At 39.0% G+C, this 14,383-nt stretch overlaps 2 protein-coding genes across 2 annotated transcripts in view; one reads left to right on the top strand and one right to left on the bottom strand.

Annotated features, from left to right (window-relative positions):
- Window positions 1-1,961: 1,961 nt before the first annotated feature.
- LOC145435315 (alpha-(1,6)-fucosyltransferase-like) lies at window positions 1,962-3,731 on the bottom strand. Its single transcript, XM_080312613.1, has 2 exons — window positions 3,568-3,731; window positions 1,962-2,548 (listed from the first exon to the last, which is right to left on the bottom strand). Exons 1-2 carry the CDS (start codon window positions 3,682-3,684, stop codon window positions 2,231-2,233), a joined length of 435 nt encoding a protein of 144 aa, XP_080168739.1. The 5' UTR covers window positions 3,685-3,731; the 3' UTR covers window positions 1,962-2,230.
- Window positions 3,732-7,636: 3,905 nt separating this feature from the next.
- LOC145435413 (uncharacterized) overlaps window positions 7,637-14,383 on the top strand; it is a 428,570-nt gene continuing 421,823 nt past the window's right edge. Inside the window, exon 1 of the mRNA XM_080312688.1 lies at window positions 7,637-7,791. The gene's annotated coding sequence lies outside the window, so the exon portion shown is untranslated. The remainder of the gene's footprint in view (window positions 7,792-14,383) is intronic.

Genomic DNA, 14,383 nt, shown 5'->3' with positions numbered 1-14,383 from the left:
GATAATTTTTCCATACTTTCCCCGCTGCCCAGTTTGTCAGATAAAATTCTATTCATAACGCGTGGGAATTTTCGACGTTTATACCAGGGTAAAATTATATCCGTTTAAACAGCCCTAATGCACCAATTCTATCCTCAATTTCTTTGTGTCATATGTCAGCGATGTAGATTTGCTAATCATCGACGACGGAACGTAAAATATATACGGGGTTATCATGGAATCTCAACAAAAGGTCATGATATGTGAAACCAGTGTGGCAACGCGCTGCAAGCAGTAATATGAAGATATCATCTAAAAAATTACATAACACAAAAGTGCTGTCTCATTGGAATATATCTTATAATACTATTTCACATCGCTGTAATCATTAGGGGTTTTGCGACAGCGAATCAAATGTCCGATTTCTCTCCAAATGTATGGGTCATATACGTATATATGTACTTGTACATATGACCCATACATGTACATGAATGGGCCATCCATTCCTTTATAAAAGATAATCAGATTTTTTGAAGTTACATTTCGTGTTGTATGCCGGCATAGCGTGGCACTATTGCGAGACAAGGCTACATATTTTGAATTGCAATGATGCTTAGCGTACGTCACATATACGTTGTGTGACGATCATGCGAGCAAAGCGCATGAAATGACTTCTAAGTCCAACAAATTGATATCAATAATCATGTAACTGCTACATTCACAGAGTCTATGTCTATAAAACTCGTCTTGGTAGTTTACGGAGTGGAAGTTGCTGTAAGCGAAATAATTCGTTTAACCGATAAGAGAAATGTAACCTGTAACGCGAGAGCGCCCGAAAATATTTCACTTTCATTATATTCTAGGCTTACCATATTTTGGAAATCTAAAAAGAGGACACTTTTTCAGAAATTTTAAACTTGCAAAACCGGAGAAGAATTCTCAAAAATCAGTGAATTTTTCCCACTTTATGATCAGTTGACTAAAAAAAATTAAAAAAAAGGTCAACATTCCCGCTCAGAGCCCAAAATACCGTTTCTTCCTCCACGTTGCCGGGTGGTTGAGTAAAAAAAAGGTCATCTTTTTGCTCAGAGCTCAAAATACCGTTTGAACGTCACTGCTGTGCTAATTTACAACATATCACTCGCATTTTGCTCTGAATATGACCTAAATTTTCAAGGAGGAGGACAACATCTCAAAAAAGAGGACAAAAGGGCGTCCTCCGAGGACACTTTAAAAAAAATCAAAAAAGAGGGCAAATCCTCTTAAAAGAGGACGTATGGTAACCCTATTATATTCGGATTGGAATAAATAATCATTTCATCCTTTTTCTTCACATGAGAGTTGCACTGGTTTTTCTTCGTGTAGATGCAGACAGGGGTGAGTTGATCTGAGTCGCAGTTTGGAATGCGAACTTAGACTTGTCAGTGAACGATTTTCGGTGAGATGCAATCGATTTGATAAATCGAAAGTTAGATAATTGTCATAGGTGTGGCAAAATTTTAAAAGTATGAAATATATGAAAAAAATTCTATGCCATACTTGAAAATTCCCATACCACCATTATTGCACTTTTCCGTATACCGAAATTTCGTTCCATACCATACCATACTTCCATACCATACCATATAATATATCATCCATTGCCGACGGATAAGGTGACGGTGAAAACAAGACTTCTCTTCCTACGCATCAAAATCGATACCATTTATGTCATGAAATTTCAGTGTGTAACATTCATGTCCAGGCCGAGAAAGTTTCCAAAGGTAGATAATATTGTTACTTATATGTATTGTGGGTCACATCTAGATAACGCTGGGCGTAGTTTGGAAGGACAAGACTACTTTTCGCATGGACAGATTAATATTGCTGGTTTCGGGCCATATGCATCTATCATTTTATGCCGAGGTTTCATCACCGACGATGTTTCTTGGAATGCACTCACGAAGTCGCATGTTGGACGACACGGTTGCTCATATAGTTAATTTTAATTCTGTAAATAAGGTGCATTTCTTCATTTTCAGTAGGGGTGCCAATATTAACAAGAAATCAAGCGTCGATAAATCGTGCGAAGCGCGAAGAATAATTTCAAGTTACATAAATGCACTGCGAGATATTCCACTTTACGGCAATATTCGTGGATCTACAAAAGATACGGCTGGTCCCTGGCTGCGTCAATGCGCCGGAACTGGAATTTTAGTTATGAACAGCCCGAATTTCGCTAAAAATGTTGTATTCTGTAAAGTTCTGTTGGCTATATGTCTTCAAACACGGTACTGTTGCGAGCTCTCACTAAAACCTCAGTTTTGTACGATGGGAAATTCCCTTTTTGTCCCGTTCGCAAATTGAGTCCTCTGAGGAATCCGTCAAGGACTCGGTATGAAATTTCGTATTCGGCCGTCAGCTTATCTCCCACCTCCATATCAAGCTCGGTGTCACGCAGTTTTTTGTGATCTTGAATCACTCTGTATCGAGGTAACGCAGCCAAATGGTAAAATGTATCAAGACTTTGCAGTCTGGCCGATGGCATGACTTTTTCATGCATCATGAGTTCGTATAGAGCGCGACAGATCTGAAACATATTGGAACAGTGCTTTTTCTACGTAGAATTTGTGCAATGTCCCTCGCCCGTTATTGGGCCCTGACTCATTCCAAAATAATGTTCAGCATTTGCGAGAAATTCAATAACTAAAATAAACGGAACGTGACAACATATGCATGCTTTTCAAACTGACTGATAACTCCATTCTGGTGTTGACAGTCGAGCACATAGATTATAGACGTATATATTAGTTCTTTTGGTCACAAAGTCATTAGCAATAGAACAATTTGAAACGTGCAACGGACAAAATGATCGTATCATAACCATAACGCAAGGACAGGGACTGAGTATATAGTCTGTATGGCTGGCGCAGATTTGAGAGGCCACATCTATCACTTGTATGGGCAGCAAATTGCATGTGTTACGATGTCATTGTCATAGCATATTTTGGAATCATCCAATCACTGCGTCATTACCGAAAGACAGAAGGGCGGTCTGGGGGAAAGAACAAACCATTCATAGGGGCAGGTCGGTCGAATCTATGACTTGAAGCAATTATTACGAACATAATGAAAACCCGTCATGTTTTGCTGTTCCTTCTGCTTTCACTGGCGTAAGTTACAAGTTTGGCACGAATGTATTATTCATTTGATTCCCATAGAGCGCATATATACTGTCAATATGCTTATTTCTAAATGATTGATGTTTTTAGCACGTTCACCGTTATTTAATTGATCTTTGCATGTAACCCATAGTTGGGAAATATTGACCATGGGTGTGTCCAATTAACGTGTAAATAATGTAACGCATGAGGCATCTACCATATAGGCCAGCTGCATCTATAGCCGAAAACAGCATGCAATACGAAGCTGCACGCGTCAAGGGTGCACGAGAAAACTGCTGACCGGAAACGTAGACGACCTTCGTAATATTAAACTACCTTCAGCAGGGCGCTTACTTACCATGCCCTGAAGCTTTTTATCGCAAGGCTTGTACACCACCGTTTTGTCGATCTACAATCTACATATAATATATCTCAGGAAACTTACGTTTGATGATGAAGTGCAAACGACGTAGTCACTTTTCGACAGGAAATACATGTCGGCCAAAATCGACGGAAGCGCGGATTTGATGTTCTGATATGGTACAAAATGGGACGAACCCATGTTTCGGCTCTCATCCACGTAGCCGCTACCTATGAACTGATAGTGCGGATACCTAAATAATAAAAGCACTGGATGATTAGCATATATCTCACATACGCGGATATAATCAAAGTAGGCTACTCGAGTAGGAGTCCGTAAATTTCCACTTAGTTACAGCCTCACTACAGCCTAATTTACAGGTAGAAATAGCGATTGCCAAGACGTGTCAACATGTTTCAAGCTGAAGTAGAAAATGGAACGCCGGAAAGAAGGAAAATGAGTAGCTTCGAAAACTGGATAAACGGATTTGATCGCCGTTTTCGCATATTTTTGGCAGTTGGTGGTTAATTTCGAAATTTCTTCGCGACATAAGCTGCACTAATATATATATATATATATATATCAGACCTGGGCATTGTGCGACCCGCCCATGACGTGATTCTGAGCATCCCGCAAAAAGTTCCGTAGAATTTATACTAAAAAATCTATTTATTATTGCTAATGTGTGGATAAAAACTACTCTTGCTGATCCTGAATGCGTTTACTTTGAAGTGAACGGTGAACACGTAACCTATACGTATACATCGTGTGAGTAGTCCAGATTTAAAATAAAGTCAATATAGCCCATTATGGCGTCACAATTAAAATTACGAGTCACCGTTACCATAATCAAGTTTAAATCTTGATTGTTGCCAAGTCTGTGCTTTAAACCGTAACGTCACACGCTTCCAATGCAATCAGTGCCCGTGATTAGCGCTCATCCTCACTCACAAACGATGTTATGTCAAGCAATGGATGATGCGGTGCCTACCAAGCAATGGAAGATGCCTACATTTCAACAAGATTTGGATTAGAAAGTATTTGTTTACCGAATTCAGCCGAGAGTCAGTCTTTTTAATTTATGGTGAGCACCGTGCAGATCACCGTGTTTAAGAATAATAATTTGAGTCGGCATTATGAGAAAATCATGGAGTGTATACATTAGGGCTCTTCAAAAATGACTTTTTTTCTCAAATCGTACTGGCTACTTGATAAAATTGTTAGGTTACCTAATTTCAGCCTACAAACAAAATTTGTTTCAATTCCAGCCAGTAACCGCTTTGCTACAGGAGAAGAAAGTTTCTATTTATTATATAAAAATAAATACCAAAAAATCTGAAAATTTTCTATTCATCCCACGAAAGTGTTAGGCTGTCTATAGAAACGATGCTCACCAAATTTGGATCAATTCCAACCAATGGAATCGGAGTTATTGCTGTCCAAAAGTTTTGATTTGAATAAAATAGTATTTACGGTGAGCACAACTATAATAAATAAACAAAGAATCGGTCACCGTAAATACTATTTTATTAAAATCCAAATTTTTCGACGGCAATAATTTCGCTTCCACAGGTTGGAATTGAACCAGATTTGGTGAGCATCGTTTCTATAGACAGCCTAACACTTCCATTGGGTGAACAGAAAATTTTCAAAATTTTTATTATTTAATTTTACATAATAAATAGAAACTTTCTTCTCCTGTAGCAAAGCGGTTACTGGCTGGAATTGAACCAAATTTTGTGTGTAGGCTTAAATTAGGTAACCTAACAGATTTATCGAGTAGCCAGTACGATTTGAGAAAGAAAGTCATTTTTGAAGAGCCCTAGTATACATACATCCGGCTGATGCGGACCTGCTAGATAAGCTACCATAACCAGGGCATGGTATGGTACGGTATGGTATCGAAGGAACGAAATTTCGGTATGGAATATAAAAAAGTGCATGTATGGTATGGTATGGACCATACATGGGGTAATCGCGATTAGTAATCGTAATCGATTACGACGATTACAGCATTTTCAAGTAATCGTAATCGCAATCGATTACATTCGAAAAAATCCCGAAGTAATCGTAATCGTAATCGACTTCTTCCCATATTTAATCGATTTCTTTGTGAAAGAACGTTTACTTTTTATTTGTACAAGGACTGTGACATAAACTTAACACTCGTGAACAAGGAAGAGGTATTATACTAGTTATTGAGAGCACAAACGTCTGATTTTCATATGCGACTGCTCATTATTACGTCAGAGGTAGCCTATTAGCTTTGCTCGTATTTGCGTAGGAAGTATCCCCACATAGTAGATTACGACGATTACAGCATTTTCAAGTAATCGTAATCGCAATCGATTACATTCGAAAAAATCCCGAAGTAATCGTAATCGTAATCGACTTCTTCCCATATTTAATCGATTTCTTTGTGAAAGAACGATTACTTTTTATTTGTACAAGGACTGTGACATAAACTTAACACTCGTGAACAAGGAAGAGGTATTATACCAGTTATTGAGAGCACAAACGTCTGATTTTCATATGCGACTGCTCAATATTACGTCAGATGTAGCCTATTAGCTTTGCTCGTTTTTGCGTAGGAAGTATCCCCACATAGTAAATAGATATTCGATGTACATTTGTGTGATTGTAAGAAAACCCACCGTGCTGTATATCGGTTTATCAATGCATTTCAGACGCCACTACCTCGCATCATGATAATTAATCATAACCACCTTTCAGCCTAAGTTAGAATAGCAACTTTTGTATTGATGTTTGGTTATGCTTAGTTAAACTATAGAATGTGTTAGTTCTAATTCTATAGTTAAATGCAGTTTCACCGTTGCTGCTTGGCGAGAAGTAGGCCTATATGGTACGAACGTACAGCAGACAACGGTTTAAAGTTCTGTAGGCCTACTCGCCAAATGAAACATTACGATTTCCACAACGAAGCATTAAAATCAACAGCTGCCGATATATTCATCATAACTGGGCCGTTGTTTTGCCGTTTCTCGTAATGGCAGCTTGCATTACATTATCTGCATTAAGCTGAAGGCAGAATTTTATGTTCACTTTCTGCTATTCTCATAATATTCTACCAAAAACGGGTCGCTCTTTCACAATTCTTTACTGAACATTTGGACCTGCCGCCATAGCCATCGGCTTATATACCACGTTAGCGTGGGTTGTAGCTAGAATCAGGATCAGGATCAACCAAACTTTGGTCTTGGGCCGCCATAGGGTAGTCAATTTTCAAGTTGAAGATTTAATTTCGTCAATAATATTGGTAATTGCATTATATTGCATTTCTAATCCTATCTCAGCGCCTGATGGTCAGATTTACCTGAAGAGCGGGGGTAGGGGGGGGGGGGGGCGTATTTCATAATTATAACATTTGGTGTCTTGCAATAATTACTTTATTGTATGTTGTTAATTCGTGACCTTCTGTCTGTTATATAGCCAATTATATTGATTGTAGTGGCCCAAACAGCAGACTAAAAGAAAAACTTGCGTGAGACGCACACACAAATTGTCATGTCTAATGCTCTGTGGGTGCCCGGGTGGCATTTGCATCGTGGGCTCGGATTGGAAAGAATGGACTATTAGACACGCCCACCCAGCGCGGCAATTAACAATGGACACATAACCTAAGTTTTGGCCAATGTCTTTCTTTAATAGCACACTTCGTGGAATCTCATGTTGGCCGAAACTGCATATGTCTTTTGATGTGTCGAGGAGCGGTATTGACTGGCAGCTAAATGCCTATTACTTTGAATTATGTATGCTTTATTTCTTGAGGGGGAGACGTATGCATTTCGAAATCAAGCTATCTAGAGACATTTAAATCGCAAAGCTCAAAGATATATTCCAAGTTAATGAAATCTCTCGAAAATGCTCTATAATTTATGTTGGTTTACAAAATACCTTTGAGTCCCCTCCAGCCACGCTTCCCACCCGATTGGGGAATTGGGGGTGCGGCAGTTATGGACCTGGCAAGAATGCAAATCTTTGGGTGCGATAAACCGTCCTCTATAAAATGGGCAATGGGTACATTATGGCGTAACAAGGAAACGTCCCGTTTTTTTTCAAGACAGTTGTTATGTCGTTGGGCCTTTCCATCGCAATCCATGCATTGTCTTCCAAATAACTACTATAGGATGCAAAATAAATGTAATCGTGAGTAATCGTGATTACTTTTCCAATGTAATCGTAATCGACTACTTCCCGATTTTGCTGTAATCGTAATCGCAATCGCGTGATTCAGAAGTAATCGTAATCGCAATCGATTACATTCATGAAGTAATCACCCCATGTCTGGTATGGACACTTCCAAGTATGGTATGGAAATATTTTCTATATACATTCCATACTTCGGCAATTTTGCCAGAACAATGACAATGATCCAACTTAGGATTTGTCAAATCGATTTCATACCGCAGAAAATTGTCCACTGACAAGTCTATCACAACAATTGACGCCCGTTTCAAGTGGAGTCATATGAGAATAAGGTGAAGCGAACATGAAATTCTGCCTTCAACTTAATACAGATAATGTACTGCAAGCAGCCGTTTCGAGAAACGGCGAAGACGGCTCGTTTATGATATATATCACCAGCTGTTGGTTTTTACAGCTTCGTCGTGGAAACCGTAATGCTTTATTTGACGAGTAAAAAAATTCAAATCTTTATCCAGTGTACGTACGTACTACATAGGCCTACTGCTCGCCAAGCAGCAGCGGTCAAACTGCGTTTAACTAAGCATAACAAAACATCAATACACAAGTTACTATTTTAAACAAGGCAGATTGGATATTAATTACCCTGCTGCGAGGTAGTGGTGTGTGAAACGTGTTGATAACCTAATATAAAGCACGACGGATGTTCTTACAATCACACTAATGAATACTACGTACATCAAATATCTATTTACTGTGGAGTGTGGATACTTCTCACGCAATGACGAGCAAAGCTAACAGGCTGCTTCTGATGTATTAATGAGCAATGGCAGTTGAAAATCAGACGTTTGTGCTATCACGAACCTGGTATAATATCTCATCCTTGTTCAGATGTTCCCTGATGTTCAGTTTATGTCATAGTCCTTGTACAAATAAAAAGTAATTGTTCTTTCACAAAGAAGTCGATTAGATATGTGAAGTAGTCGATTACGATTACGATTACTTCGTATTTTTTTCGAATGCAATCGATTGCGATTACGATTACTTGAAAATGCTGCAATCGTTGTAATCGATTACGATTACCCATCGCAATTACCCCATGTCTGCACGACACATAGCCTACTTAAATCATACATATGCGCAGTGAGGCTCTTAAAAAATGACTTTTTTCTCAAATCGTGCTGGCTACTTGATAAAAGTGTTAGGTTAGCTAATTTAAGCCTACACACAACATTTTGTTCAATTCCAGCTAGTAACCGCTTTGCTACAGGAGAAGAAAGTTTCTATTTATGATCTAAAAATAAATGATAAAAAATTTAAAAAAAATCCGTTCACCCCATGAAAGTGTTAGGCTGTCTATAGAAGTGATCCTCACCAAATTTGGCTCAATTCCAACCAGTGGAAGCGGAGTTGTTGCCGACGAAAAATTTTGATTTGAATAAAATAGTATATACGGTGAGCACAACTATAATAAATAAACAAAGAATCGGTCACCGTAAATACCATTTTATTCTAATCAAAATTTTTCGACGGCAATAACTCCGCTTCCACTGGTTGGAATTGAACCAAATTTGGTGAGCATCGTTTCAATAGACAGCCTAACACTTTCATGGGGTGAACAAATTTTTTTTAAATTTTTTATCATTTATTTTTATGTATTAAATAGAAACTTTCTTCTCCTGTAGCAAAGCGGTTACCGGCTGGAATTGAACCAAATTTTGTGTGTAGGCTTAAATTAGGTAACCTAACAATTTTATCAAGTAGTCAGTACGATTTGAGAAAAAAGTCACTTTTGAAGAGCCCTAATGCGCAGTGATGATACGCCAGTCTTTCCCATCATTGATTACAGGCAGAGGTGGTCAGTGACGAAGTACTTCTACTTTTTTAAAGAACTTGAGTAGTTTTCCTCTACTTCTGGTACTCTGGTTTACTTCTGGTTTTCCTCTACTTCTGGTACTTACTCAAGTAGATCTTTTTCCCGCTACTTCTACTTCTACTTCGTAATATTTTGTGAACTACTTACTTACTTTTCGTTATTTTCAGTTTGTCAAGTAGAAGTAGTTTAATCCACCTAGCAGGAAGATATCCTGAGGAATTTCGTGGCTGTTTTCACGGAGTATCAGCATTTAACTTTCAAAAAAGTTGAGAGTAAAACCCAGAATTTTCGTCGCGCTTTGCCTTCAGTGGATATGAATTGACCGATATGATTTCACGAAAGTATCGATGAATACAATTTAGGTGAGGGGATGCGTCGTTTCGTTTACACCGCATTGTCGCGCATATGAAATATTTCATCACAGTATATATGGCCGATCATAAAGTTTGAAACTGATGTTTCGCATTCTAGCATTTACTTATCATATCGTAATCTAGCAGTCCATGGCGTGTCCTAATCTGGAAAAGTGGACTCCGACTTTTTTAGCTTAAGACCTGTTTAAGCATAGCCTACCGCCTTTGAAACTTGTCTGGACTAAACACATGAAATGCATTTTTCACTTTTAAAAGTATTGTTTATATTCCTCTTTCAATTCCCAGTATCATAATTTGAGTTCTAATTAGTTTCAGTTTTTTTTTTGTCTGGAGAACATACATGTTGAAGTATAAAAGCAAGTGTAGTGATGCCTATAATTTCCGGAAATAAAGCTACACAATACGACATTTTTGCGATCCACCATATTTTTTATCGAAGTTTACTGATCGCGCAAAGTGTTTTCACCGTATCCGATACAGCTTCTCCGTATTGCTCTTCGAGTACACTATACGGGCCTTATAATATGGAGGAAGGCTCCATACCATGATATTTTCTAAAATGAGCTGTTCGAGTGAACAGAGGATTAGTATCGCATTATCATATCAATAATAGCATTTTCATCCCATGATGTTAACGAATGCTCAATTGCTCATGCTGTCTAAAATTGGATACCTGCTGGTATGCACCAATATGAATCAAGCTCCGCATCTTTCGCATAGCTCAATTTGCAGCTTTTGTCAATCCAAGCGAGCGAATTACGATGGTTTTCACAACTACTTACTTACTTGAGTAGATATGAAGTCAGTAAATTCTACTTCTACTTCAAGTAGTTTTAGGTTGCTTATGAATGAAGTGCTTCTACTCGTACTTGAGTAGATTTTTCTTCGCTACTTCTACTTCTACTTGAGTAGCCTTCTTGACTACTTTGACCATATCTGGTTACATGTAATTAGGCCCGACCAGTAGTCGAATTGTGAATGCCTCGGTTGTACGTCATGTGCAGTGGCGTAGCTAGGGGAGGTCGGGGTTCGTAATAGGGATGGTGTAAACGTGAGGTTCACGTTCACGTTCTGTGTGTGAACCTCAGAAATTTCGAGGTTCACGTTCACAAACGAAACTTGGTAGGTTCTGCACTGTGAACCTTTTTCATATAATACAATTTTAACTTCATTATAACATTTTCGGTTGAAATTTATTGCATTTCGACTGCGGGTCACTCTGTGCATGGCAGCATAAAAAAATTACGCTAAACGAGCATTCACCTTGACCATCTCAAAAAGTTTACTTGCTTTGTTACAGAAGTTCAGTGACTCTCTGCTGTGAGCTTGGCCCGCAATCACACCACATCAAGAGCGAAATACAATACATGTAGTCAGCGAATGATGCTGATTCAACCAATCAATGAAATTGATATCGTTGTCTGACGTAAAAAATCCAGGAGGCGTACGGGGTCAATCTTGATTTCATTGGTCTATTGTATCATAAAAACCAAATCCGTGCGATTGGGGGGTTGGCTACTACTGTATAACTTGTTAATGCGGTAATATCGCGTTAATGCGGTAACATCGGTATCAAGAATAGAAACCCGTTTTACGCTTTGCTCAATATCAACGTAGCAATAACCGGCAGACGGCGAATGCATTGTCCGGTCTGGCCTAGACCGTTAAGGCGTAAGCTTTTATTCCCTCGCAAGTCTTCGTCGAAATTGTTGGCAAAGCGACGGAAGATATTGATTTTCTAGGATGATTATATCAGTTGATTGTCCCAGTTTTCACACCTGGTGGCGTTTAAAACGTCAATATGTACTTCAGCATTGCAGTATTATGTGGTCCGAATTGTCAATGGGTATCATGTATATAGGCTACCACTTCACCGAAATGTAAGGTTTGAATTAGCCATATGACGTCACGTGACGTCATGAGGTTTACGTTTGCGTTCACACAGAACCTTTCAAAAAGGTTCGCGTTTACACGAACCTGAACTTTTCAGAGGTTCACACCATCCCTAGTTCGTAACAGAACCATTGACCTTCTGAAATGCTAATTCTATTCCATCACCAATATTTATAAGATCATTTTTAATTATGAAAACAGAGAGAGAGAAAGAGAGAGAGAAAGAGAGAGAGAAAGAGAGAGAGGAAGAGAAAGAGAGAGAGAGAGAGAGAGGAAGAGAAAGAGAGAGAGAGAGAGAGGGGAGGGAGAGAGAGAGAGAGGGAAAGAGAGAGAGAAAGAAAGAGAGATCAGATGTATTTCGCCAGCACCAAGGAGATGCGATACTACCCTCAAGTAAGATCATTTCGCCTGTACCACCATTTTGTTCTCTTCCATGACATCTTTGGATGTTGGGATGCGGGGCTATGACAAGGCTTGTATGTAAGCGTAAATGTTCTGCGAGTCGGAACACGTTATGAACCACTGATATCGATATATATGTATTACCCAGAGCGCAAATCCTTCCATGCTTGCGAGCTCTCAGTTGCAACATAAACCACTCGTTGAGTTTGATTGCCACCAGTTCCCTCTCTGCGAAAAAACGTATCCACCAAGTCCATGTAGGCCTATTCGTTCACGCTATGCTTTGCTGCCTCTCTGCCTATCTTGTCTCCCCATCGAACTTGAATTCTAGAATGTGAACCCTTGTAAAATACGTCCAATGTTGATTCCATTATAGTCTCAGGAGATGTGTATTTACTGTTGTGTTTCGAATATTACGAAGACAATGGAGGGATTCTTTCGCGATTCTGATTCGGCCATTTGTAATAGACCGGATTGCAGGCCGTGACCGACCGTATAATATATTTTCACAGTAACAATAATGAAATAATTTAGCAAGTGGCAAATTTCTTTTTATTATCCATTTTTTCTAACCATCTAATGGAGCATTCGGGCATTTTCTGAAATCTGAAGTCCTGAACATTCGCGCTCGACGTTCGGGTCAGGTTTGGGCTTGAAATACCCACTGTGCATTCCAATCACGAAAGACAATCACGTCAGCTGATTTCTCACATCAACATGCAACTACAATAATTCTCACATTTCCAACAAATTGTTTGCGGTTCGATATTTCTCATGATTACCCAATGCTGCAGTGACTCCCTATCTTTATGGGCCCACAAATTTCCGAGACTGGCCGTGTCTATTAGCATTGCATGACGATGATGATAGTTACTAAAATATGCACACATTAGCAAAGTTTCAACTGAATCGCACTGGAAAATTGGTCGAATATAAAACTTTAAATTGACCCGGAAAGGTTGTTTCGAAAAACACTTCAATATTGTATAAGATGAAAATATCAAATTTGAAAGAAATTTAGAAACAACCTTGCTCCCTTGAATTCGCAACAAATCAATTGCATCGCTGCATTATTGTTACTGTCGGTTATTTCGTGAATTTACGAATTATGAACGAAATTTTTGAGCCCAGTATAGTTAGGCGATAACCATGAAATTTACGAAGATCGATTCTCCCAAAATGAGAAGCAATCCTCCCCTCACCACCCGTAAAATATGCCACTCACCCAGCTACTTTGCCAGAGAATCCGATGCGATTGCCGATAGATTGAACGTGTGCCTCGAACCATGGTTGGAACCGAAAGGCATATTTGACAAACTGCGAAACCCACCAAGCGTAGGGATCATCATGTATTTTCTCTAGGACGGCCAATATGTTCTCGGGAACTGACCAGTCGATGTCGTTTATATCACGAGATGTCCGGACGATTCTTTCGTTCTGGGTTTTGTCTGGGAAAGAGTGTTGATACGCCTTATATCAAGAGGTTGGACGGGTCTGGTGAATAGGTTACAACAACTAGTCTGTGCAAGGGCATAGATAGAAAAAAATTGGGGGGTCAAAAACATTCATGAAATGAAAGTCCCCCCTTTATAATATGAAGAATATAGTATTGAATAGGGAAAGTTTTTGCAACTTTTGCAACTTTATTTACAGCTTCTGGCAGCTTCCTAAATACTCGTAAGATATGTAGAATGCTGTTTTAAGCTGTTTAAAGGAATCTGCAGTGTTGGGATCAAGTCACTACCTTCGAGTCACGAGTCATTTCGAGTCAATGCACATTTTGACTCGAGTCAAGTCAAGTCAATCGATTTTCGAAGGTGACTCGAGTCAAGTCAAGTCAGTCGATTTTTAGAGGTGACTCGAGTCAAGTCGAGTCAAGTCAAGTCAAGTCACGAGTCAAGTCACAATTCAAGTCAAATTGCCTTTTCAAGGTATGAGGCGGGATTACGTCATTGTACTTTGCTAGGTGTCTGAAATACAGATTGAGTGGTCATTCACTTTGAACCGATGAAGGGATATAGAGTTAAATACACACGCAAGTAAGGCGCTGTATCGCTCACATATAAGTAGAACTAATAAACTACGTAAGTAATTGCACGGCCTCAGTTTATAGTTACCAGCCAAAATAGAGAACAGAGAAACGAATTGATAAGATGCAATACATCACCTTTTTGCAAATTGATATGATACA

Source organism: Botryllus schlosseri, chromosome 3, assembly GCF_051294905.1.
Source record: "Botryllus schlosseri isolate E-star chromosome 3, Bs_hap1, whole genome shotgun sequence".
Taxonomy (NCBI): Eukaryota; Metazoa; Chordata; class Ascidiacea; order Stolidobranchia; family Styelidae; genus Botryllus; species Botryllus schlosseri.
This window is presented reverse-complemented; position numbering and strand designations above follow the sequence as displayed.

What these genes read in the sequence shown, in the direction of transcription:
- LOC145435315 (XM_080312613.1), bottom strand. Translation starts at nt 3,684, where the DNA reads ATGGGTTCGTCCCATTTTGTACCATATCAGAACATCAAATCCGCGCTT. An exon ending in TTTGCACTTCATCATCAAAC is followed by an intron (nt 2,549 to 3,567) that starts GTAAGTTTCCTG and finishes AATATGTTTCAG; the next exon opens with ATCTGTCGCGCTCTATACGA.